Raw genomic sequence first — 26,414 nt, 5'->3', positions numbered from 1 at the left:
TCATTATTGGACAAGCTTTGATAAATCATAATCTGTTATTTTGTTAAGCCTTGACAGGAATTATCTGGAATCCAAAGGCACACTTGGCACAGTGTAAAAGCTTCCCAAAATCAAAACCATGCGTAAAGACAGCGAGAAAATGAGAACAGTGCATACGCTGGTAAAATAATCTGAACTGAAGAATAATCTGAATGCAAACAGCACATGCATAGCATTTACTTCAAGGAAGGTCATCACAACACAGAAACTATACCATCCATTGTTCAATATCTCCCCATTTGCTGTCCGCTCGGTCGTCTAATTTGGTGTCCAAGCCATAATATTTCTGAAGCAGGCAGAGATAGGAAATGAGGGCGAGGAAAAACAGACCACAGGTAGCAGATTTTCATTATCATTTTATTATGTGCTGCCATTTTATGAGTATATAAACTTTTTAAATATAAGCTTTGTCTGGAAAATAACTTTTAGTAAATGTCTGATTATTACATAAATATACATGAATAAATGATGATGATATCCTGCAAGGTTGAAATGTGGAAGAGGAGGCCTACCTTCTGGACCTGAAAGATCTACACCGAAGGAGGGCAGAGAAGAAATCGGGGGGGAAATCAAACAGAAAAACAGAAAACAAAAAAACAGGCTTAATAAGAACAGTGGAAAATGAGATGTCTTATAGAAATGGATAAAATCACTGCTTGTGTGCCTGTGAGTAAAGGCAAACTGAGCTACATGGAAAAAGAAAATAAGGTGGTGGAGACCGACAGCATGCAGAGAACAGATACAAGATGTGGTTTGTGCTATGAGAAGGAGAGGGCTGAGGAATGGGAAACACCTCGTTGCACACAGGACCAAGAGTCACCCGCCCAGGAACTTGAGCAGTTCAATCGTGATTAAGGCCGGTACCAACGGCATGCCTCCGCTGGCAGTGTGCCAATGTCACCGTGCCACCTCGAAGGGTGTGTCTGTTTCCATGACTACTCATCTGAGTTTTGTAACAAACAACTGAACTCTGGCAGATTTTAAGAGTTACTTTAATCTGGTGCTTTTGACTGTAGAACCATGGTCTTCAGGAGCCAAAATCAGCCGGGAAACTCCTGAGCAAAATGAACCGCTGTCATCATGTGGCAAAAAACATCTAGTACAAACTGACTCTCTTTAATTTGTTATCAATATATATATGTTGATACAATTACATGATAAAAGTATAGTACAACTGTAAAAATGAACTAAAATTGTAACCTCAAAGCGTGGTGGAACCATCCATAGTTTTATGTACTGTTCAAAAGGTACTGTACATGAATGCATCTGTTTCATGTGGCTAAAATCCTCACCCTTCCCGCGGCAATTTTAATCTCCCATAATCCTCTTTGTATGCAAATACATTTGGATGACATCACATGATTAGAGAACGTACTTCTGGAGTCTTCATCTCTGAGTTTGTATGGGCTGCTACAACACAGTGATATACTATAATGCCAGCAGAAATTTATAGTAAAGAATAATGTTGTAAAAGCTACTTCCCCCTGCTCAGGAGTCATTTTGTGATTCAGGGTCTAGAGCAGCTTCCATTATCGGTGGTTTCACTGACTCTGTTTGGGCCAATTAACATCTGCTGCTAACGAGAATATTATTGTAGAAGGGGCTTCAAAAGAAAACTTTATATGACAACACCAAGAGCCAGTGTCTGTTCTTGTATAAAACCAATGGATGTATTAGAAGTGCTTTCATTCACAGGGGTAAAGGCTCCACAATCAGAACAACTCTGTACATTGAAAGCATTTCTTGGAGACAGAGATGCTTTTGGCATCATTACAAATGGATTTGAGAAATTACCCACTGTGTGTGTGTGTGTGTGTGTGTGTGTGTGTGTGTGTGTGTGTGTGTGTGTACTGGACAGTAGCAGTCCTGTCTACCTGATGAGTAAAGCTACACAGTGAAGTAAGTGATGTGCTTTTGTACACAACCATCGTAATGGAAACAACTAGGAAAAGACAGTTCTCCATCATGCTGAGACATAATGAATAGTGTGGGTGGCCAACCTGTTTTGCCAAACACTTTCTAGCTCCACCCATGCTTATATGTCACTAACATGGGACTGTACATAATCTTAACTTGTTTTCCTCATGGCGAATGGGAATAAAGTTAGTGATAATGCAAGTTGGCAGTCACTGGTCTGAGATCCCTGGGATCCACAAATGCAGCCCAAAAGCCCTGTCTAAGAAAACTGGCCAAGCCTGCAGGTCCATTATCATTCAATATCATCACTCAATACAGCAAAACCAGAAACTGCAAAAGAAAAGAAAATGCACATGACCGATTTGTTACTAGACTAACAATTCAGTTTGGAGGTCAACTACCAAATGCATTCCCAGCAAGTTCAGACTCATTCACATACTAGGATCTAGACATCCTCTGATGTGACAATCAAGAAATACTACAGTGATAACAAGTGATAACAATAATAATACTCACCAAGAGATGTCATATTAAAGGAGCTGCATTTTAAGTGATGAAGCTTTCTGTTCTCATTACAGTTTCAGGTCTCTTACTATACTAACATTGCTATCAATCTTTCCTTTGTTAATCTGTCAAAAAGGCCACTGATCGACCACAAAGCTCCACTGCTGCATCTTTCAATGATGTTTCTTAAGCTGTTTAAGACCAAAATGCCTGCTGTGAATTAAAAACAGTATTCGCCTCCTCTTTGTGTTATTCCTAATACGTGCACCAAGCAAATGGTATCTGGCCGATATTTAAAGTACACCCCATCTTCACAGTGGCACTGTCTGTCCCATTGGCCCAGTCCTCTAATCCAGATTTACCACCACTGTCTACCTCTTATGCTTGCCCAATATATGGATTGGCTGCTTTGTAATTCTGGCTTTCACAAATCTATTTCCAGCTGACCTTTTTGTCCACTGCATCACTTGATTATCTAGGGGTGCTGCTGTGACTGGAGAACAGCCTTGTGTCCGCACAAGCCCACTGCTCCTAATGTAGAGGTCCTGTCAGAGAGGTTAAGCCCCGACATTGAGAACCTCTTATCGCTGCAGACTTTCAGAATTATCTGTTGTGGTCTTGTCTAGACGGGAGCATTTCCTCCTCATGAGAACTATTTCTGGCTTTAGACTGAGCAATTTTATTTTTTACATAGTCATCCTCACCTTCAATTATGAAACAAATGTTAATGTCAGCTGTTTTAATAAAATATCAAACCATGAATGGGCATTGCCAGAAAGTTCCACAAATTCATGTTATTTGGTAGATGTTTTAAAATATACATTTGTTGTCATACTGGAATATGATCCAATTTAGTGTTTATCTTTCATTTTAAAAAATGAAGAATTTCATGTGGCTTTTCATAGCCTAATTAAAACAAGTGATATCTTTCATTAGCACAGCAATACATTACTATGAGGAAAGAACAACAATATTACACCGCCTATTTCATACAATCCCTGCATAAAATGTGCTGCTTCTTTATAAAAAACCTTTTGTTCCATTATAAGAAAAAAAGCATAAACTATGTAAAATATTAGATTAATACATTATAATTCAATAGTTTAATTTAAATCTCTTCATCTATATGCGCTAAACTGTGACATCTCACCTCTTGCTTTATAACTTATGACATCTACCAATAAAAAAACAACCATTGATTATAAGCCAAAACACGTTCTCTACCTTTGCTTACAACTGTGTGTTGCACAAATGAACATCTACCACGGCAGAACATGCTACAAACATTGTCAACAAATAGTGCAAAAAAGTGAGGATTTACAATGTTGAGGGATCCTGTTGACTTAACTCCCATTAAGTGTCTGGACACCCAATTAGGGACTGAGAAACGCACAGTCATTAAGCGCATTCATCAATGAGTTACACAAGCTACTTAAGTGTTTTACACTCGTCCTATTCAACTCACCAAACTCCCCTTCTTCAATGGAGGGGTTTGTGGGCGCCCGCTGAGGGTGGCCCTCAGCCCCCTCCCTGCCAGCCGACGCCCAGCCGTCCTGCTGCTCTCAGGGTGCCAGGAGGGGGTGCATCCTTAAGCTGTCAGCAGCAGGGACTGCGGCGTGTCGTGCAGACGGGATCACGGCGTGACAGAACACTGAGATTCGCGCTCAGAGAGACAACCAGACGATTTGCGTTTACGCTGCTATAAAGCCAATAATCCAGCCTTAAGTCCTGTGTTCAGTGTGTGAGAAACCATCCAAAAGTCAGCATACTGAGCGTGGCTCTGAGCGCAGCGACCCATCGCTGATGTCAACAACACTGCAACAACTAGTCCACTACAGGCCAGACCAAGGAGCGCAGCCTGCTAAGCTACTTTGGAACTTGGCTGAAGGTTTTAAGGGACACACACACACACACACACACACACACACACATGCACACCTCCTGATCAGATGCAGCTTAACAACGACCATTAATCCAGTAAGAATGCCTGGTGTCTGTGTGTGTGTGTGTGTGTGTGTGTGTGTGTGAGTACCTGTGTTTTGATTGCAAAATAATTGTTTTACTGAAACGGCAATTATTGCAGTACTCCTGAAATGGGTATAATGTAATAGATAACAATGTTGGGAATGGACAGTGGGAAAGATTGTTGTGTAACAGAGAACACGGGAGAGAAAGTTACGGGGGATTTAATTCAAGAGCAGCTGGCCTACATGTAGTTACAGAGTCAGGGGTCTTAACCACCAAACCGTTTCCGGGGAAAGATAATAGGCATACTCAGAGAGTTAGGCTTGCACAGGTGAGAGGGACAAGTTTGTTGCTCTGTATGGGATTACTGTAAGCTAAGAATAGTGAGCCAGGAAAACAGAGGCTCCCCACTGTAGAGATCAGATGTGCTAAACCAGGGTGAGAAAAACACAAGCAGCACACCGCTGACCAGCAGTCTAAACACACAACCGCACACAAACTTTCAACTCTCCACCTGTTTCAACAAGAATCAGAATGCAGTGCTGATGCCAACACTGGCACCGGAGACTGAGCGCGCAATCCAGTGTAAGAAATACCTGCTCTGTTGGAATGATTTTTAGAGCCACTTTGGTTCTCTGAGGGGTAATCATACAGAGCTATGACATTGTCATCACATATTAGCAAATGAACTCACTAAGAATTATTTTTCATGTTTTTTTTTTTTTTTTTTTAATTTGAAGCATAACGACATAACCCCCACAGCTGGAAAAAGGCAGCAGACCAGTTCCACTCCATCTTCTGGTGCTCAGTGTTTTCAGGTATTTCTTACAACAGGCTACTGGTTTTTCTTTGTGTTGACATACTGGTTGTGAGGGGTAGGAACTGTCACCTGCTGCTCTGCTGTGATAATTTTCTACTGCTTCAGGCTACATAATAGACTCTTCTGATTACAAACTGCCGATTGTGCACTGGAAAGGATCCTACAGTCATGGCTCCTACAATTCACTGATGGTTGCCTGCCGGGCAGAGTAGGTGAAATGAAAAATAAGGTTTTATTTTCCTGGGTATTTTGTGAACTTTGTGGGAGATTTGTCTCCAGAACACCTGTTAATTTTGAATCTTCGTTCAGTCACACCTTTTCACCAGTATTCTGTGAAAACAAATCCAAATCCAGTTTCTTGATGTGAAGGCAGAAGAAACGTAAACCTAAAAGACTGACTATACAAACCCTGTAGCTACAAAGAGGAAGAGGAAAGATGCATCCAGAAAAAACATCATGCGGTCACACACTCATCGCCTATCGCCTGCGGATTCCTTTCCGAAACACATATGTTTTAGATGGACCAGTAAAAAAAAAAAAAAAAAAAAAAAACATGTAAAATAAAAAAGAAATGAATTGAATTTGTTTGAATAAAATGGGCAATAAAGGCAAACTGATACAGAAGTCATCACAAAAGTATGCCATGGTTTTGGCTCTTCAGAAACTGAACACTTCAAACTAAAGTACGACCTGGACATTTTCCCATTTATAAACCTCTTGGAGGAAATTCCTCATTTGGCCTGAGATTCACTGGAAAAGGCCCAACCCCTTCTTGAAAGAGTAATTAGTGAGCCTCTTTGAGGACTTACCACTCATTGGCTTGCCAGAATGTGTACTAAACCTCACAGTGGGAAGCCACACTACAAAAAATGTCCATGTGTGTAGCTGCACTCATATTCACTCTTCATATACAAGTCACTTGAATAACATAGAAGTCACTCAAATGTGTTTTAATGAGCAGTGCAATTCACATTTGTACACATTTGACTTAGTTTGATCTTTTTCAAAGTGTTTTTTCGACTATGTGATGCTTTTTGGACATCATATGCTGCAAGCACATATTAACAGCAGCATAGCTAAGAACAAACATGGAGAGTTCTGAAAACTAGAATCCAACCTCCTCTTAGATGACAACAATAAAACATGAGATGCATATATTTAGTTGTAAACTGTGAGAAAGAATAGAAATAAACCCAAATTCAAACCTCATAGTAGGAGCACTGAATGAAAATGAGTAACTGGGTTTGCATCATCATTTGGGACATCAGAATGAGTCTTTTGACAAAGAAAAGCTTCATTTACAGCCTATCAGGGGAAGACTTTTTCACAGTCATTTCAACATGAAACAGCAGGTAAACACAGGTGTTACCAATGACATTAATTAAGGTTCTGGTCCATTTAAGCGGGGTGGATCACCAGCTGGCTTCAGGTTTGCTTTGTGTGATGCAATTTTTGAGCAACTGACCTTTTTCCAAGCAGTTGTTTGAGCGGATCAGATTGTTTCCAGCATTCCAGCAATTATTGCATTCAGACAACTTACATCTCAGAAAAAAACAAACTCCAAGTTGTTAAAAATGATTTGTACAGCATCAAACCCAGAAATATAAGGTGTCATTTCAGAGCTCTAATTTATTCAACTTTACATCAGTGACAACATCAAATATGGTGGCCTTCACTGTTAAGGGTGAGAATGGTACTGTTATTTAAAAGTATTTGTTGATATTTTAACACACAATTTGTTTTGTACTGAAGTACAGCTATTTTACCATCTCTCCTGGGTCTTGTACTAGCCTCATTGTGACTAGCTACTAGCTGGTAGTACCACATTGTGTAGTGCAGTGTGGTCACAATGAGCTAACGTAGGTTTTTAAACGCTGGTGACAAACTTCCTTCCTTCCTTCCTTTTCCCCAACATTAACCTGCAGCATGAACACAATGATGTCGACGGCTGTAAATCAGCGGGTTAAAGTTTCAACTTCTGAATTGTTTTGAACACAGCATCACTTACACCCAAATGATACCTTAATCAATGCCATTAATAACACCTGTGTTTACCTGCTATTTCATGTGTAAACAACTGCTAGGAAAAAGGTCTGTTGCTAAAAATTGCATTACACAAAGCCAGCCTGAAGCCAGCTGGTGCTCCATGCCGCTTTAGAGTGAGCCACCTTTGTGACATGGGAAACTCCAGGTTAAACCTAACGTTACCTCGCTAACCCCATAATGTCTTCCCAACATAGCAGGGAGCTTAAAACATCGACACTCTGCTGTCATAATGTACGGTTAGTTAGGAGGTCACAGGGCACGCTTTGAGCAACACATCACTAATAACCAGATGATCAGGTTAGCACTTGTAATGAAAGTGAACTATAGTCCTACAACTACATTTTTTACAGACTACTGTGAAGTGTTGTTTCACTATTATTGTTGCCATCAAGTCATAATTTGCTTCTTTCAAGTCTGAAACTTTCTTTGCACTCTATAGAGACTATAATATGACTGTTAGAAAATCCCCAGTATTGTGCTCCTTTGTGCCATGGTGGTTACAGCACACTGTTTACACCTCTGACCCATGACCCAGCACAGGATGAAAGAGTCCCAGCTGAAGAATGTAAAGCAATGTTGACAGGAAATGCCTTTGTTCCTAACTGCCAACAGAGTACCCTTGTGACTGCTGAAATCCCCTTGTTACTTTGGATGATGCATTATAAGCTACCTGATATCTGATAAAGGAGAATGGAATAGTGCTGAAGTTCAAATATGTTACCAATATGTACTAAATATGTTAAATTATTGAGTTTAGATGTGGCATAGAGGCCCAGTTCAGGAAGCCTCCATCTCAAAATGTTTCCTGCCACCCAGGTGTTCCTTTGTCATTGAGCCGACAAATGTCAAGGCAACAAAGTCAAGAAGTGTTGTCCTTCAGAATTACCCATAAAGTTGCTTTTTGTATCACTGCTTTAAATCTGTGAGTGTATCTGAAGCCAAATCAAACAAAAGCATCAAGTTTTACCTCTTTCTGTTGTCTCTCCAGCTCCTTCATGCGGATCTCTCTGGCCTCTGCCCTGGCTGCCCTCTTCGCTGCCAACCTGGCCTCGGCCTGAAGAACAGACAGAGGGAAACAGAAAAGAGAAAATAAAATGGACGAGTGAGAGAGTGGTGGTTTTAATTGAACTTGAGTGGCACACAACTACACAAACATAAAGGGAGAATATTCATGTGACCACAATTCCTGTTCCTTGTGTTTGAACAATTCAGATGCAAGTCATGGTTGGGGATTAAATGCACCACCAAGTTTTGTTAGTTGTCAAAATAGCAGGGATGAACGTGCCAGTTGTTTGAATGGTGCAAGACAACAGAGTTGTACCAGTGTACACTCAAAAATTTTATTCTGCTTATGTTTTTGCCCTGTTCTTTTGTCTTTTTGTCTCTTGGTTTGTTTATTAGCAGGATATCTAAAAAAGTGATTAATTTTTCACACTGATTGGCCAAAGTGAGGCGTGGCAGTTGGTGTTGCTTGATATAACAATGCATGAAACTTTTGAAAGGATTCATGGCAACAATCATGAAACTTCATGGAGAGGGTAGTCACTGTGAGTGTAGCATTGGGCATGATTAACTTTTGGTGAATATAACACGTGGAAATGGCGATTCTTGACAGTTGCATAGTGTTGGCAGAGACGTGCTCTACTAGCTGTTTTTTTCTAGTTTAAAATGTGTAACTTTGGAATCACATTGCTTATTTTAAAACCATTTGCCTCTTACACCGAAAAATTTCTTAATCAATCAAAAATAAACATTAACAGAGAGGTGCTACACTATGAATACTGTTTTGCTACATGGATCAATAGTGCTGTAGTCATGTCTTAGCTCACAGAGTATCAAGTGTGCTTCAGACTATTAATAGATATGGCACAGTGTATTTATGCGTCTGCAAACTTGTGAAAACCTTGAGACTCGTCCATGCATGCAGTCAAAACAGTGTCCAAGTGTGCATATGTATTTATATTTTTGTGTATGAAGTTATTGCCTGCCTTTGCTCCTCTCAGCAAGCCAGCAAGAGCAGGGCCTTTTCCTTAAAAGGATCTCTCTGAGTGTGTGTCAGTATGTGTGTGTGAGTCAGAGTGTGTGTAAGCACTTCCTTCCTCTGACTCTGCAGTAGACAGAATATGGCCTCTCGCCTCTAGGCGGGGTCACTGCTCTATGGAGGCAGAGCTGTAATCCCTCCTATAGTCACACTAATGCATTTTCCCAATGTCAGACACCATGACCCAGTAACAGGAAACAGACAAAGAAACAATCTTTTTCTCAAACACAAGCCTGCACAAAGGGCATACACGTATGCACACACACACACTCACGCACAAAGCTTTATCTCTCTTACTTAAACCCTGCTCACATGGCTTTAAAAGGGGGCCTTATCGCTAGATAGCTGCATTTGCCTCATTTGACTTGGGAAAAAAAGGAAAAGTAAAGCCTGTCTAGTCACAGTCACCAAAGTAACACAAGCCACACACTTTAGAAAGATTCAGCATCCCAACCTCTCTATTCATCACTCTCTTGGCTCTGTGATTCTTTGATCTTGAAAAATGTACTATTTTGGAAATTCTTGCCAAAGGAAAAAAATCACTCAAATCTGCCTCTTGTAAGAAATTCAAGTATATGGCCGGATGATTAATTGTTTCTCTGTGCTCTAAGGTGATTTGTCAGACCAGAAACACATTCTCTATCGGAGTTCACTATTCATTGATCTGGGTCAAGTATCAAGTTATCCTCGTTTTCATCCTTTGTTTTACACTCAGAAGATTCACTATGTTCTGTGATGAAGTCTCAGCACGGGCTCATAGAGGGGAGGTCTGCCCACTGAGATTCAAGTGATAGTTGCAGTGCAAGTGTGCAATGTTTGCAAAAACTCAGAAATCTCAGCAGAGAAAATGAATGCAAAATGGTGCCCATTCCCACAACAAATACCCTTGAGCAAGGCACCTGACTAACCTCACCACCAATTAGACAGGTTCTGGTTGAGAACATGTATGAATGTGTAGCAGAACTTGGCCTGAAAATAAATGTTTAAAGTGCAGCAAACTCTGTAAAGTAAATGATCAAAATTAAATAAATGATATCAATAATGCATTCTTCATATACACGATACGGAAAAAATGTTCTAGAAAAAAAAAAAAAATCCTTGGAAACAATAGTCTTTGTGGTGCGGGAGCCATTCCAGGAAAAACCCTCAGTGATTGCTGTTGCTTTGGCTCATTCGCTGATTACTTAAATGGCATTTCCTCTAAGTCGATGATCGCCATTTGTCCTTGGGATTCTTAATGTTTGTGCCCATGTGCTTAAGGACAGAGTGCCCTATTCAAACACAACTTTGTGTCGGGCTGTATGGGAACATTGAGTTTCTTTTATTTACAACCCTTTTTTCTGTTACCCATGGGCTGAGTAACTTGCCGTGTCAGGAGAGTAACATGACATCACTGTTTTAGCCTCCAGCAACAAAAACGCAGCACTTGAAAACCTCCATTAGACAAGCGGACTTTGCTTGGAGGGAACTGAAGCGCTCCATCCAGTGACATTAACAAGCTCAGAGGTTAAGGGCTATGAGTCTGAGAGCTTATCATCTGTCACTGGTTTGCATCAAAAAAGCAAGACCAGCTATTGACTGAATTAAAAGCACAGGCAGCTGCAAAAATAGAAATTCCACAGACATCTTAATGGATGTCAGTCAGACTGGGGTGAAAAAAAAATTGTGGATGCTTTCAATGGTTTGCTTTGGCTTCCTCTGATGACAGATGGGCGGGGTTTACCACATAACAGTACAACACAATAAGTGCCAGCGACATGTAAACAATCACAGGAAAGCATCCCAATGCCATAATATACTTTTCTGTGAATGATAACTTACTTGACTCGCTCTATATTGCCCTGATGAAGTAAACCCCACCCATCTGGCACTGCAAGCAGGGCAAAATAAACTTTGAAAATTGTTGCCAAGTAGCACTTGACTCAGGTGTCAGATTCATCTATTACTAGTCGACCATGCTCTATGCCAGCCATGCTATGCCAGTATCTATTCTTTATTTATTCTGCCACAATGAACTGCTGCCAGCCAACATTAAAATAGCATACAGTACAGCCAACAGAAGATTAAGACTGTAGCAATACACTAGCAATACTGTAAATAGAGTTAACGCAGCTGCAAAAAGGTCGATTTGGGGCACCAAGAAGCCTAATAGTAGTACATAATTTGTTCTTGATTTCATCTTAATTTGGCAAAATATAAAAATTCAAAAGAACTTTAAAACAGATTTCAGCTGGAGTTAATGTTATGACTTATCTTCATAAGAACAAATAAATAGATATTTGTAAACAAATAAAGAAATAACAATAATAAACAATTGGTAATAGTAATCATCCTCAGTCTCAGGCAAATGCCTCTGAAAACCAGAATGAAATACAGTTAGCATGCTGTTAGGTTCCCACTGCAGTCAGTGTCTTTGGATCAAGTAAAGTGACTCTTTAATCTGAGAGAGCATTTATTCCTGACTAAACTAATGCCACTTGGGCCCTGACACATCCTGGCAAAGGAGTATGGAACTGGGTCAAACCTCGCCTGGTACACCGCCTGGTGGATAACAAATCACTTTAGAGTGGAATAATATCTAATGAGGACAAAGAACCAATCTAACACAGCACATGCTAGAGTCAATCTCGTTTGTTGAATACATATAACAAGAGTACATAAGAAAGTGCAGAAAAAGAAACAGAAGTCCAGCATGAGTGTCAAAGAGCCATAAAGCCTGCACAGTATAAAAACTGGCCATTAGCTAAGTCACAGTTGATTTAGTGTAATAGGAAAATGTTTTTCCTGTCTTATCTGTATCACACACAGGGTTTTTGTTCCTGACGCCTCTTTTGTAAAGTATCTGCAGTACTGCATCGATATCAGTAATATCAATGCCACCCAGGTTTGGCCACCCCTTATTTAAAAAAAAAAAAAAAAAAAAAAAAAAAAAAGCAACTGGGAGGTGTGTGTCATTTGATCGACTACATTACTGCTTTCTTTTTCACTGGGCTGGGTTGCTGTGTAACCTCACCCGAACCCTCACTCACTTATTCAGGGCAACTTGTGAAACCACAAGGCGTTCAACTCAAGGCTATTTTAAAATATGAAACACGGTGACTGCATATAACATTAGCCTACGAACAGTGATCAGCATCACTGAGCTGGCTCAAGACAAGAGGTTACTCAGCTGAGAATTGCTAATACTGATCCAAGGGAATGTTAGATTTAAAACAGCCACTGTCATCATTTAGTAGGTGGGTTTGTGTCAATTGCACTAATCTGTACACCTATGCCATTATTCAATCATCTACAAGATGCACTGTGCAGAAACACGGGACAATTGTTTTAAACTTTGGATAGCATAAGATGGATGGGTTTTGACAAATAGAGGTTATTCAGCCAACAACAAGTGTCGGAAAGCTTAGGCAGTCACAGCAAAAACGGTCAAAGTGGATTTTAACATTTTATTGTGATTGATGACTTACCAGACACCGCCTAAGCTGCCCTGATGCAGGAAACTCCACCCACCTGGTATACTAAACAGCTTAAACCAAACACTAAGGTTTCTTTTCAGTACAATCTGCCACAGTTCTGCCATACAAATATTATACCTCAGTAACTTCATAAGTCTCATATAAAATATAAAAACATATAATAAAACCAATTCTCCTGAAGAAAAAAATGTACCTTCTTGCAGTTGTCAAAATACACCATGATGTCGGTCACTGTAAGCATGTGGAAGCCCGGATCGTCTGCGTTCCCACACATCATGACCCTGTGAGGCTGTACCTGCCTCTCGTCGGGAAGATGCACTGCCTATCTAGGCCAAAAGACAGAATCACACATCCGACTTCTTCCGCCTCCTGTATGGCTATTTATAATGACCTACATGGACTCGGGTTCTATCAAAACTGCTCTAATTCAGCACAATTTCAACGGTGTGACTTTCCTCCTGAGAGCAAATGAGCTAGTTCATTGCAAAAGCTGGATGCTGAAACAAATTTAGCACTTTGTAATGACCTTATAAATTTCTTAAATGTTCAAAAATGGCATTTAGTGACATAGGTGAGGGGGTTTATTGTTCTAGCATTTAAGGTCAAGGTGGCAGAAATTTTACATTATTATGTCCAGTAGGAAAAATCTGCTCCCTGTAACTTTCAACTGAAACCTTATCAGGACTGAATATATTTACAGTCACAATGAAATGGAAAAATAAATATTATATCTTGTAAGCTGAATTTCCATGTTATCTTTGCCAGTTTTCTACAGCTTCACAAAAACATTGCTTTTAATTCCTGGAAAACTGTGTGTCATACAGTTTTACTGTATCAGGAGGCGGGCATGAAAATTCCAGCCAATAATACCAAAGATTTTGGAGCAATCCCGCCTCTTTGCCCTTCCCCTTAAATAAAACTGTGGCTCTCTCCCTAACTTATATCCCATGGGTTTACATTTTTAAATGACCCTAGTCATGTTATATCCCACCCCACGACTCTGTTTCAACAGGAAATACATCACACTAAGGAAGTCGAATGCTCTGAAAAAGCCGATTCATTGTGACTGTGAGCCCTATAGTGTGTGTGTGTGTGTGTGTGTGTATGTGTGTGTATGTGCTACGTACTGTATGTCACAGCAATTCCCCTGTGACTCCTGTCAACCAGATCTGTTCTCTCGGCTGACAAGTCTCTGAGGCCTTTGAGTCTTTATCTGGGTTTCCAGTGCCACCAGAGCTACATGCCAGTCTGGTCTGCTTCAGCCTCTAGAGAGCTGAATTCCCACGCCCTGAATGCCAGTCTTCAACCACCAAAATGGCCGGGTATTTTAATGGCTGTGAGTGCTGACAGACTGGACAAAGAGAGGATACAGAAATAACTCTGATTTCTGACCAAGTGGATGTTAGACTGCTCTTGAAACGAGGTGAAACCATAAAGTGGATTCACGCACTTGTAAAAAAACGCTGCAAGCTTGTCATTATTATCCAATCAAGGCCTCTGATGGTGATAATGACTAGCTGAGCAACTACAAAAAATAACAAGTGCTCCCTTTGCAAAATGTAAAAAACCTTGCTGATATTGCCCAACAGGGAGTGGCTGGTAAAAAGTTATACAGCCATAGCAATCGCCAAGTCTCAGCTTATTCTATACCCACAGACATGAGTCAAGGAAACGGCCAGCGTCATTTCCAGAAAAGCAGCAGGACTGTGTGAATGAAGTCCTTGTTTTCACACCCTTAAAAATTTCTTACAGAAATGATTCAATGTAAGACAACCACCCTGAAAAAATTAAACATACCATCTGGAGTACAGTGTTATAGTATAGTAGATCTACATAAATCCTGCTTTGTTTGGTTTTACAGCTGCACTACAGGCAAGATTTATATGAAAATGCACCCGTCTTATTAGTCTAAATCACAAAGTGGGGCTGTAACAGACAGCAGCATTCAATCCATTCCCACTGATAGCGACCAAATCGGTTCACACAAAGAGTAACAGTTCAAAAAACCTCATAAGCAGCAGTGAGAAAGACTTACATGACTTCTGGATAATGAGGTCTGGGTAAAAAAACAAAACAAAAAAAAAATATCCCCAAGTGCCATTTGTAAGTTGCCTATAATGCTCAGGTTTTCTTTTTGTCACAGTAATAAAAGGTGTTAATTCAATTATATGTTTGGCATTGAGCTAATTAGTGCTGTTGTTGTGGTTGTCAACCCACCTAATTGTAAATGAACTTGTCTTGCCTGTGCAATATTTTGTGCACTACGGTGCTTTCCAAGCGCTGTGTGGCTAGCATGTTCATGTATAAAGGCTTTGAACTGCAGCAAACTCATGCTGGATTTAGACAGGTGAAAGAGCAGTTTCTTTCTAGCTTTTGGAGCTTGTTAAAAATGTAGAGAATAACCTAACATGCACACAACACAGTGATAATGTGAAGGAATCATTGTGCCTTTTACTAACCACCGTCCTCTTCACTACCTCTGCTGACACAGCAATGTAAGTGAACCTCAGGCTGTACCGCAACCATGCAGAACAGCTGTAGAGGTCTCAGCACCTCAAACACACTGGTTAGCAAATGTGCAGGCCACTTCAGGCCAGGAGTAAAATAAATAGTATGCTTCAGACGTTTCTAAATATACCACAAGGAAAGCAGCTGGGTTTTAACATTAAAGCAAAGCTATGAAAGTTGCAAAACTAGGTGGGAAAAGTCACTTTTTCCTTGAACTTTAAAAAGATCAAACCATGTAAGTGCTCAGTGTCAACACAGTGCTCTATCTGCACTACCAGCACATTCATTGTTCAATCAGGGTACCTAATTATAGAAACAGCGAAAAGTCAAATGCCATTCAACAAACATGGCACTGGCATGTTGTCCTGTAGCTGTGGTATTAACAACAGTTAATACCACAGCTACTACAGGTACCTTGATGTTTCAAGCACGTTATGTATTGTAGGATCCTCCATGTTTCATCTTGTGGAAGTAATATGGAGCTGCTTGCTGCCACAGTTTGTGTTGAAACTCTTATTACCACAGCACTGCTCCATTACAGGGGTAGGCAATACTGTACCTCACAGGAAATTACACAATGTGGCCCTGAGAGCAGTGAATAACAGGAGCTTCATTATAGGAAGGCATTTCTGTGAGTTTCTGTGTTAATGCTGCTCTCACATCAGATTCTTTTACCTTTACATATTCATGAGGGAATGTTTGCTGGACATACACACTCCTTCTCATTCATATAATCACAACATTCACACCAATACAACTTCTGCTGTCTACTGCTGGCAACTGAGGAGATCCAAAATAACTAATCGTAATAAACTTTGATTATACAGTGCTTTAGCACAAAGCTTACAAAGTGGTTCACAATAGATCCAAGATAGGATTTCCAGTCTCACAATACAGAGAAGTAAAGTAATCTAAACGTGGTAATGTTGGGAGGAACGGATACGACCATGAAGTGGACAAAAATGAAAAAGTCAGGTTGTTACATCATGACAGCTTTTGTGCGTGTGTGCGTCTTACGATAAGCTTTTAGTTACAGATGTGGTATTGGTCCTAAGTGAGGAGATGATGTGATTTGGAATGCCAAGTAATAACTGGTAAAATGCAAAAAAAAAAAAAATTATTTAATTTAAATTGAAAAAGTCATATAAAGCCTTATTTAAGACAAATGGCATCTCAATGGGAGCATTAAAAGCCCTTTGCAATTTAATAGTGCAGAATTTGTACCACTTTTGTTAAACTGAACAGAGGGGTGCACTCATTTGGACCAATCAGCTCAACAAGACAAGGAAATGCATTCCATTCATTAAAAAAATGGGCTTATCACCAAGGCAACCCGAGTATGTGACCTTGGACATTGTGATAGCAAGGCATGGCACAGCACCCCCTACAGGTTTCATGGACCTTTGGGTGGTGAACTGCAACTGCAACTTGCTGTTTTTCTAACTGAACTGAGGTAACCCACTTGCATATTCAAATCTCTATTCCAAAAATACAGGTAACATTCAGGGATCTGACACCATCTACATGTTGCGTCTCTTGACATGTCTTGGCTTGCAGTGAAGAGCGAGGAACCTGCACTCCCATCTAAAGCAGTGTTTCAGCCAGCGGGACATGCCGCTGAAATGCCCCCCTCCCCTTTGAGAGCTGCGGGGGAGGGAGGTGAACTTCTCAAAATGTTCAAATAGTGGCAAAAATTGAGAAGCACTAATCACTGATTCTTTGGTGTCTCATCTCTGAGTGGGCAGTGATACGTAAAGTGGGGCAACCTTTGGGTATGACTGGCAAAACATGGGAATATCTTGAAAATCCTGAATCATAATAATCACATCTTGAATAACTGACTATCTGTTTTCCTTTGTTCCCTGCTGCTGGGAGTGTTATCGACCTATGTCTTTCTGTACCAGCACCTGGTGTGCTGGTCCTACCAAATCCCCGCCAACATCCACCCAGCACTGTTCCCCAGGCATTGGAAAGAGTGCAACAGTGGTGAATAAACAGGAAGGAGTTTGTGATAACAATCTGCACGGGCCATGCGTGTGATGATGTCATCAAGAGGAAGCCAACACACACAGGGCCTGCACTTCCTTTTAAGGAGACTTGCCTTGTTAAAGCATCAGGGCAGACCAGGCAAACTGAAGCCAATGGTTTGTGTATACACACATATCAGGAAATACAAGACAGTTTGTTTAGATTATTAATGTTTGTACTTGAGGGTGTAATGGGTGTTGGCTGGAAAATATCAACGTGTTTCAGCCAAACTCCGGTCTACCTGACTGAGCTAAATGAATTTGCAAACGCTGGGCACTTCAGAAGCATTATGCTGATATGTGTATATAGCAAATCAAGTGTTTACAGTTAGTGTGGAAAGGAAAACAGACAGAAAACAGTATAAATACAATGTGTGAGGGTGCATATTTTTACCACTGGCCATGACTGGACTGTGTGTCTTGCTTGTCCCCTGCATTAAAGATTAACATGACTGTGACTGCAAGGTGGCTTTCTAGCTCTTTCCCTAGATGACAGAGTGAGACTGAAAGGGGAGTGGTGCGGTGGACTTCCCCTTCCTCACTGTCGAGCCCCAGACTAATCCTCTTTAAACACTTGATTCTCCTCAACGCTTCACTGAGCTTCTGACTGTCACCTAACGCCAACCTGCAATTTAATCCCCAGCTTACATTGTTTCCTCAAACTCACACAGACAAAACAGACTATCAGCAAAATTCTGAGGAGCCACTGACTGCTGGTGCACAGAGCCGCACAGACACACCATGACTCTGTTTAAGACACCAACAACTTGTAAAGATTTTCAACCTCAAACCCCTGCAGGCGCTGAACAGTGTCCTGAAAGTTATCAGTGGAGCCCGGCTGTCCTCCTATCCTACTTTATTGACCGACATGGACTGAATGAGTCCAGATGAATGCAACTGACAGAAATTAACTTTTCTGAACCACTTTCATTTGTGATATACAGTCAACTTGCATCACTGGCAATAAATGGGTGATGGCTGATGTGTGAATTTTACATCCATTTTATTTTCACAGTACACTGGTGATGTGTGTCCCAAACCAGAATGGGTGCATTTGTTAAGGGCACCTCATCTCTAGTCTCTGACTGTGGGTGACCACAAATGTTCAATAGAGAACACACTTTACATTATAAAATGTATCACAGCACAGCCAAAAAGAGAAAAGAGGGTCACTGTGATGAGATTTGGATCAAATTCAAACGACAAACTGGAGACTTCTAATCCCAAGCATAACAGTCATGAGTTATAATGTAAAGATTTTTTTCTTACAGTTTTACTAGGATATATGTTTATTCATAATAAAATATAAAAGACCCACGGTTAACAGCTTCTACACCTTGAATTTGACAAAACAATTTTAAGAACTTTTTAAATGTTCTCTGTCACTCATTGGATAAGAGTAAGCATTACATTATTCAAATGGCATGCATCTCATGTTGGAATGAAACTTCAATAACTTGCCCATATTCAGCAAGAACACTGTCAAGTTAAATATAACAACTTTTACAGGCCAAGTGTATACTCTCCAGCACGCTCAACTGGAAATATACTGATACATTACGCTGGGGCTGATTTTTTGGTTCAATACATATTGCTTCTGACTAAATGACTGTCAGGCCAAATTCCTGGGCTGTCATCATTATTAAAATAATTGATACCAAACTGTGATGTCACATATTCATTCTAACTAGTTAACCATCTGTCTCGTGGAAAACATGGCCTATATGTTCTGTCTATATCTGTCAAACTATTCCCTTTTACTTAAAACTTACTAAATTGAGCTACACCCAAAACCAAAAGAATTTTTTTCCAGGTTTTTCTCTTTGACTCCAGCTGTCTTACATTTAACCATTTCCTGCACACACATACAATTCTGCACTGGACCTTGATGGCAACAGATGTGGATGCTAGAAAATTTGCAGCACAATTGCAAAACTTCTAATAAAACTGTATGCACCCATGCCACTGTAAACAACATTAGATTAAAATATCTAGCAAATGGTACTTATCATATGGATGATAATAACAGATAATTGTCAACATTTGCACATTCAGAGGAAGCCCGAGCATAGCTAGTGAAGGACTGAAACACTACAAAGTAATACCCCTACAGGAGAATTTTCACCATATTCTACTCTTGAATGCTCAAAGGTTGAGCTTCATGATCAGCTGCTTGGTAAATCATTTGAATGCTAACAGTAGCAGTTGGCCAGCTCACCAGGGTGAATGTCATATCTGAATGTTTGACAAACAAGACCATGGATTAATACCAGCTCCAAGTCCAGCTCCAGTGTCAACACACAACAACCTGCTCCCTACTGAATGTGTGTTCATCAAAACAGCTTCACAATTCTTTGCACATGTCAGGATCAGGGCACATGGACGGGCATAAACCCAGTTAATATGGGTTATTTTAACCAGGAGATGTTCACAGTATCTTTGAGAACATGATACAAAAAGCTCCTCTTACCCATTTTGACAAACAACACACTTGACGTCAGAGCAACAGGAAAACTCAGGCATAAACTATGAACTCACATAGCAATTGCCCCCACAGATGTTATTTATACTCTTTTATCTAGTGACATCATGAGCCAAATCTCTCTACCCATATTAATCGCTCAATCCCTAGAAATGGATTCAGCTGTTAGATTCACAGCAGCAGCCTTGCAATCTGTCAACAGGATGCTTTGCTTTCAAACACCTCAGCTGGACTAATGTCGCCCAATTGTCCACAACCTAAATTAAATTGAAGCCAGATGAAACAACGAGATTATCCTCCAAATAATCTGTTCAACAGAAGAATATGAGGTTAAAGCTTGTGCTATTAATCGTGTTAATTCACTCTACACTCTACACTTCTCTGCATGAGGACCAAAATGTTTTTGGATATTTGTACAGATTTATGGTTTATGGTTAAAGTTCTTTACTGCCAAAGAGTTAACAGAGTGTCTTTGATCATGGAAACAGAGAAAAAAACTTCATTAATTGCCTTGTATAATATGAGCATTCAACCTGCAGCATGACATATTTTGATATTCTTGTGTATTTTCTCATCTGCATAAGCGGGGCAGAGACAAAGACAAAAGACAAATTTCTCACGCGAAGTTTTAAGATGTAAATGCTTGCTGAAAGAGACAGTGTGCGTAAACACACCTGCTTTTCTTGTTCATACGTCCGTTAAACCATACACAACTTTATGCAAATTTGTAACCGCTTCAGTTTTGTATCAAGGAGAAATAATTCAGCTGTGGTTCACTCAGACGGTGTGTATTTGGTTTGACATCAATGTACAGTATAGTATATTTAAACTGTATCACATCGCCTAAAATGACAACTTCATATGTTGTACAGCATGCTAAACTCTCTGTGACATTATTCTGAATTGACTGTAATCTCCTTTTACTGCCTGCAGCTATCACAAAGAGAAAACATGATTCTACACAATGGGACTATATCAATAATGCAACAGTTAGGTTGGTGAATACATTCTGTCATGGCGTCAAGAGGTCAGATAAACTCGCTCTTGGGGAAGACATGTTTTTCTCCATCCAAGTCAAGGCACTGGTTCTGAAGTGGCTTAACAGGTAGACTAGTAAATAATTTACACTTGTCGACACCATTCTGATTCATACGCTCTACAATGAATCTTATTACGCTATGATCTACTTAACTGCGATCACATCCTTGCCAGACTTCTCACATTCCTATCTTATTAGGACAAGTGACGCTCAAGAACTACACATGTACTACACATTGATGTTTATAACAAGATTCAAAATGTTTGGCAGAAGTATGAAACAACTCCCAAAAGTACAGAATTACAAGCTCTCTAGATTGCAGTGCTGAAATTCTTTCCTAGTGTGTGGTCTTCTTCCATTTGGTCCCAGCTAAGTCACTACTGACAGTTTCCCTGAACTCTGCAATACTGGGGGAGTAAAGAAGTGCCCAGCAACATGATAGTGATGGACCACCTCCTCAGCAGCTCAAAATGCCAGCATCCCCAACCCTTTATATTAAACTTGTCATAACTACACCAATTAAATCTGCCAATTATCCAGCACCTTGCCATTTCTACTTTTTCAAGTTGGCAGGATGGCCGGTGAGCGAGCAATAATCCATCCCCCCGTCCCCATCCCCCACCCATGGGTCCAGTCTGAAATCAGGGTGCAGTAACAGCTGATCTTTCAGGACCGTCTATTTTTAAAACTCTTTTGCAGAATGGGCCAGCTCATCAGGGCTGACATACCATCCTGTCAGAGGACTGCCAGTGAGGGACTTGACCCCGCCGCCACTTAAAGGCACAGGATTTCTCTTTGCTTCTCAGATTAAGCAGCAAACCAACCATGAAAAAAGGTTTTATTGTTGACAAGTTGCACCAAACTGCAAACAGACCAAAGGACTCAGCCCTCAGAGGAAAACTTCTTTAAAAGAGACTGTGTATCTACTACTGCTGGACAGTTACGAAATGATTATCTGTCAAAGTTATCTCTGCAAACATTATCCAGGGAACATTCCAACCGGTGCAAATAGACTATAGCAAGGAACAATGACCAGCTCCAGGAATGTGCAACCTCAGGCCAGCTACTGGAGTGCAAATAGTCATCTAAGCACTTGAAAGTAGATAATATTTAAATAGCCAACCTCTGCAGACTGTGGCAGTGGTAGAGAGCCTGTTCACAGCTAGTAGCTAAAAGACAGCCACTGTGTGTGTGTGTATGTGTGAAATGTGATATGCAAATTCTATTAAACATCCGGGTTAGGGTTGCACAGACCAAACTTCCTCCTTTTCACTGCTGGTGTGATGTAGCGCAATGACTATGATGGTTAAGTTCAGCTTCCTGTGCATCCTCACCACACTCAAACTAGTTGTACCCACAATTTAGCAAGCAGAATAAACTGAAAATCCAAGTTCGGGAAGTCAAATACTTTTCTTGGTGTCCAGAAAGCTGCTCCTTGGTTCCAAGAGCATATCTCAAGCAAACAAGAGAGGTTGGCTTGTTTTTGATGAAAGAAGCCAAAAACAAAAATCACCATGGCACATTTTCTTACCAAAGCATCCAAAAGCCATAAATGAATGCGCTTCACGTCTACATGCACATATATAGGTATGTAGCCCATTCAGTAAAGGCTTTCTCATGTTTTGTCATCAAAGTGCACCTTGGTGATTTTTGATTTTGCTTCTCTGCTGACCAACAATCTCCACCCAACATCTTCTGTTTGCACTGGAAAAACATGCCATCTCACTTTAACAGCTTAACTTTTCACAAACACAGATGATTTCACCCTTTAAGATAAGCAACAGATTCAACACCATCTCTTGGGAGGGTTGAACGTCATGCAAGACATCACTCTTACAGGAGCAGATGTCAGCGAGGTCACACCTCACACAGAAGATAAGAGGAACACTCTAAAACCTTATCATTTCAAAGTCCATGGCATCACATCTCAAGTCGGGTAACCAGGGATCTACAGAAACACTAGACATTATTCTTACTGCAAAACATCCATTTACCCTCCACCAGGCTCATCATAATAGTGTTTAATTATAGGAATTGGGGATTGTTGGGAAATCAAACATTGCAGGACCCAACATAAAGAGATTAGGACGGGTGCTGGTTCCATTGAACTAGTCACAACACGACTTCAGCACCTGTCAGAGGCAACTGCCTGCGCCTGCTGCCAACTCCAATCCTGCACTGTTGAGCTGTAATAAAGGCTATCATGCAGGTTAGCACATGAAAGACTGATTGGTTGATACATTAAACTATTTCTGTTAGCAGTGGGCCAGAAACCAAGAGTTGACATCACTCGGTTTTCCATGGAGCCTGCAGCAGTAAGAAATATTTAATCAGAATCCAATTAATCACAAAGTTCAATGAATAGAATACACTTATGTTATGCCAGTTTTGCAATATTGTCTTGAAGATTATGATAATAAATGTGACAGATTAGAGAAGAATACCAGTTTTCCAAGACAATGATAGATACTGGGCAGTCTTTGGTTAAATACCTGCTGGCCACTGTTTTTTTTTTTTTTTTTTTTTTTTTTTTTTCCCACAATTCATTATTCACTCATATCTTTTGTAAATTAATCATTCATGTAAAGATGGTAACATATCCCAGATATTCACTGCCATTGAAAAGGTGTGGTGTGTTTCCTTTCTTTACAGAGCTGCTAACCCTAAAATTAAATTTAAACAGTCTGGGCTGAAAATGGAGAATTTTATGTCATGGTGGTTAAAAATTGTTTCCAAAACTGAAATGATATATTTATGAATACATGTTTTTTTTTTTTTTTTTTTTTTTTTTTTTTTTTTTTGGTATGTAAAAATGGAAAATTGAACATTTTAAAGATTGTGAATACCAGCTATTGATCTCAACAAAAGTATGGGGATCAGCCTTCCAGAAGCCATTTCTGTCTAAATCTGATACAACATGTGGACTTTGGGGCCACATCTTAGCAGGTAGGGGGCGTTACAGGCGGTATTTTCTCCTGAGAGGATGAAGATGAGGAGGAGAGCCCATTCAGGAGCTCACGGACTCCTGTGGGTTTTGTCAGTGAATCAGTCAATAAAGAGTAAATCAACAGTTCTTTCTGTTCTCCACTTACCTCTCTCGCTATGAGATTTAGGGCATCATCCTCGGCCGTCGACCTCTCCTTATTGGGATTTCTTTTCCGTCCTGTGCCCTGAGTCCCCATGTCTTCACAATACTTGTCCAATCACGCTTTTTTACTCTACTGGTCCAACAGTGCAACAAATAATCCAAAAAGAGCAGTGGCCGCCAAAGACGCCCCTAGCAGGAAGCATGTGTTGCTAAAATGTCAAACTGCAGCCCAACAGAGCAGAAACCCCACTGCTGACCGTACTCACGGCATGGGTCATTGTCACACATCCGTTTTTAGACTTCTTCCTGTGTTTTTGTGTCGACGCACAACTCGCAAATTTGTCGCAAGTGTGTGTCAAACTACCGCAGTGTGACTGGCAGCATCTGTACCATGTGCGCCCTGTGCGTTTCCTGACAAAACTCGTTCCTTACAAGTCGTCCGCTGTAGCTTTACGCTATAAACTTTTAAATGACCTATCTGTCACTCTTCAAACACCAAGTAACCAGCTGTTAAAGTAACATAACTTTTTCATTAAAATGTCCAGTAAAGTTCTCGTGTTGAATGGGGCGACGGCGTCACCTCCACCTGACTCGCAGCAGCAGATTTGGACCTGTCAAGACTAAAAAAGTTGAAAGCTTGTACTCAATCATGATGCCTTCAAGCACCGTCGGATGTATGGGTTAATAAATGTCGCGCAAGTGAATGACTTATTAAACTGATAGATATAACTAGAAAAATCACAATTTTCTATAATAGCCAAGTAGCTGAGATAATTATCATTATTGTATCTCTCTATTTTCGCTCTTTGTTAACCCGAAGTTATCACACATTTTCCTTACATAGCCTACTTTTGAGTTCTACAACAACTGTGGGCCCGTGAATTATTTTTTTGTATGATTTTGCAGGGATACCTAAAAACATCGATAACCTCTAATTCCTCGCATGATTTTTCAAACTTTTAACACTTCTTGTGTTCACAGGAAGTGGGTGTAGGAAAAGTGGACATGCTGAAAGCTGAGACATTTCCTCAAGACAGCAGCCACTTGATGACGCTTCTATTGTTGAGAACATCACTTAGCCCACATGCCCGGTGCACATTTTTCTTCTTTATTCTGTCCCTGTGTGACACCAAAACAAAAAACACCCATCATCATCCGGTCATAGCCCTTAGGACCCCGGAGAGACGGAAGGGGGAGTTTACGAGGGGCATTTGAAGGCAGCAACACTCCAGGACGGGGGCTCTATACATATACACGTTCAGGGGCTCAGTTTCAAGCCAGTAACCACATTGCCGGAGCTATCGCACTCTCTCACACCCCCTCTGCTATTTTTAATGATGACCAGCGAGCTCTAAAAACAGGCCTAGGCTTCTTAAAGGCATAGACAAGGTGCGATGTTGCAAGGCTTTAATTTTGCCAGCCTAGATCAAAGCAATAGCAATTATAAGGGCCTGCAGGGGCTCAGAGTAGGTGTGTTTTGTAGTCAGTATAATATGCATTATATCATTTCAAATTCCATACATGATGCTTAAAGTAGCTGGTCCATTATCACAAGACCCTATGGGAAAACTTTTGTCCATATTCACAACTTTGGTAAAAGCTGTGAAGTGACAGATCATTGATGAAGAGTTGACTTATGCTAATCTACAATACTTTTATTCTCAGTATTTTTTACTTTTATTTTACTATTTTCATTTAATTTATCCTTTCTGTGGAGAAACTCAAAGGCAGGATGACTAGTAGAGTGGTGATGACTTGCAGGTATGATGCACCCAGTTACTCAGCTGATGCTGCGTAGTCCCACAGCCTTCAGATAATTACTGCTGCCTTAGTAATTACCTAGTAGATCTACCTTTGAGACATGGCTAATATAGCAATGTCGCCCTCATGTGTTGACTTGGTGTCATGCAAGGATATCGTATTCTTTACTTAAGGCAACAGAGACTGAATGCGACTGTATTAGGCCAATCTGGCAGACGACAGTCCTCAGGGAAAAATATCCCAGCTGAAAACTTTTCTTCTCAGTTTTTGTCTCAGAGATTATTCATCCTTTATTTCATTCTTTGCTACAGTATCTCATGTTTTTGTATGTACATTCATGCCCAGGCAACATTGAATAGATTTGTATATAGCCTATGTATCATACAAGTACACTGATAACAGTGACTGGTCATTTGTGTGTGTGTGTGTGTGTGTGTGTGTGTGTGTGTGTGTGTGTGTGTGTGTGTGTGAGTAATTTGAATACATTTTTAAAACCATTACTGTGAATGATCAAGCACAAATTCTGAAAGTGCAGGGACCTGTGCAGTTGTCAGGAGAGGAAGTGGTTCTCTTTGTATTACTCTGTGATTTCCCCAAACAGACCACAGCTTCAGTCGATATACGCTCATAAGTCATGCAGTCAACATAGAAGAGCTCTGTCAAAAAGAGTGGAACCAATAATACTTTGTGAAAACCAAACT

General features: G+C 40.4%; 1 protein-coding gene across 3 annotated transcripts in view; it reads right to left on the bottom strand.

Moving 5' to 3' along the window:
• The window catches only part of lrrfip1a (leucine rich repeat (in FLII) interacting protein 1a), a 48,699-nt gene extending 24,121 nt beyond the window's left edge, over window positions 1-24,578 (bottom strand). For 2 of the 3 annotated variants that reach the window (XM_030081410.1, XM_030081411.1), the window contains exons 1-2: window positions 23,957-24,578; window positions 8,259-8,345 (exon numbers count right to left, since the gene is read on the bottom strand). In XM_030081410.1, the coding sequence (XP_029937270.1) occupies window positions 8,259-8,345; window positions 23,957-24,046 (177 nt within the window). In that variant the 5' untranslated portion in view covers window positions 24,047-24,578. The remainder of the gene's footprint in view (window positions 1-8,258; window positions 8,346-23,956) is intronic. The other variant, XM_030081412.1, reaches the window with a different exon arrangement.
• Window positions 24,579-26,414: the final 1,836 nt, after the last annotated feature.

Source organism: Myripristis murdjan, chromosome 21 (genome assembly GCF_902150065.1).
Source record: "Myripristis murdjan chromosome 21, fMyrMur1.1, whole genome shotgun sequence".
In the NCBI taxonomy this organism is placed as follows: domain Eukaryota; kingdom Metazoa; phylum Chordata; class Actinopteri; order Holocentriformes; family Holocentridae; genus Myripristis; species Myripristis murdjan.
This window is presented reverse-complemented; position numbering and strand designations above follow the sequence as displayed.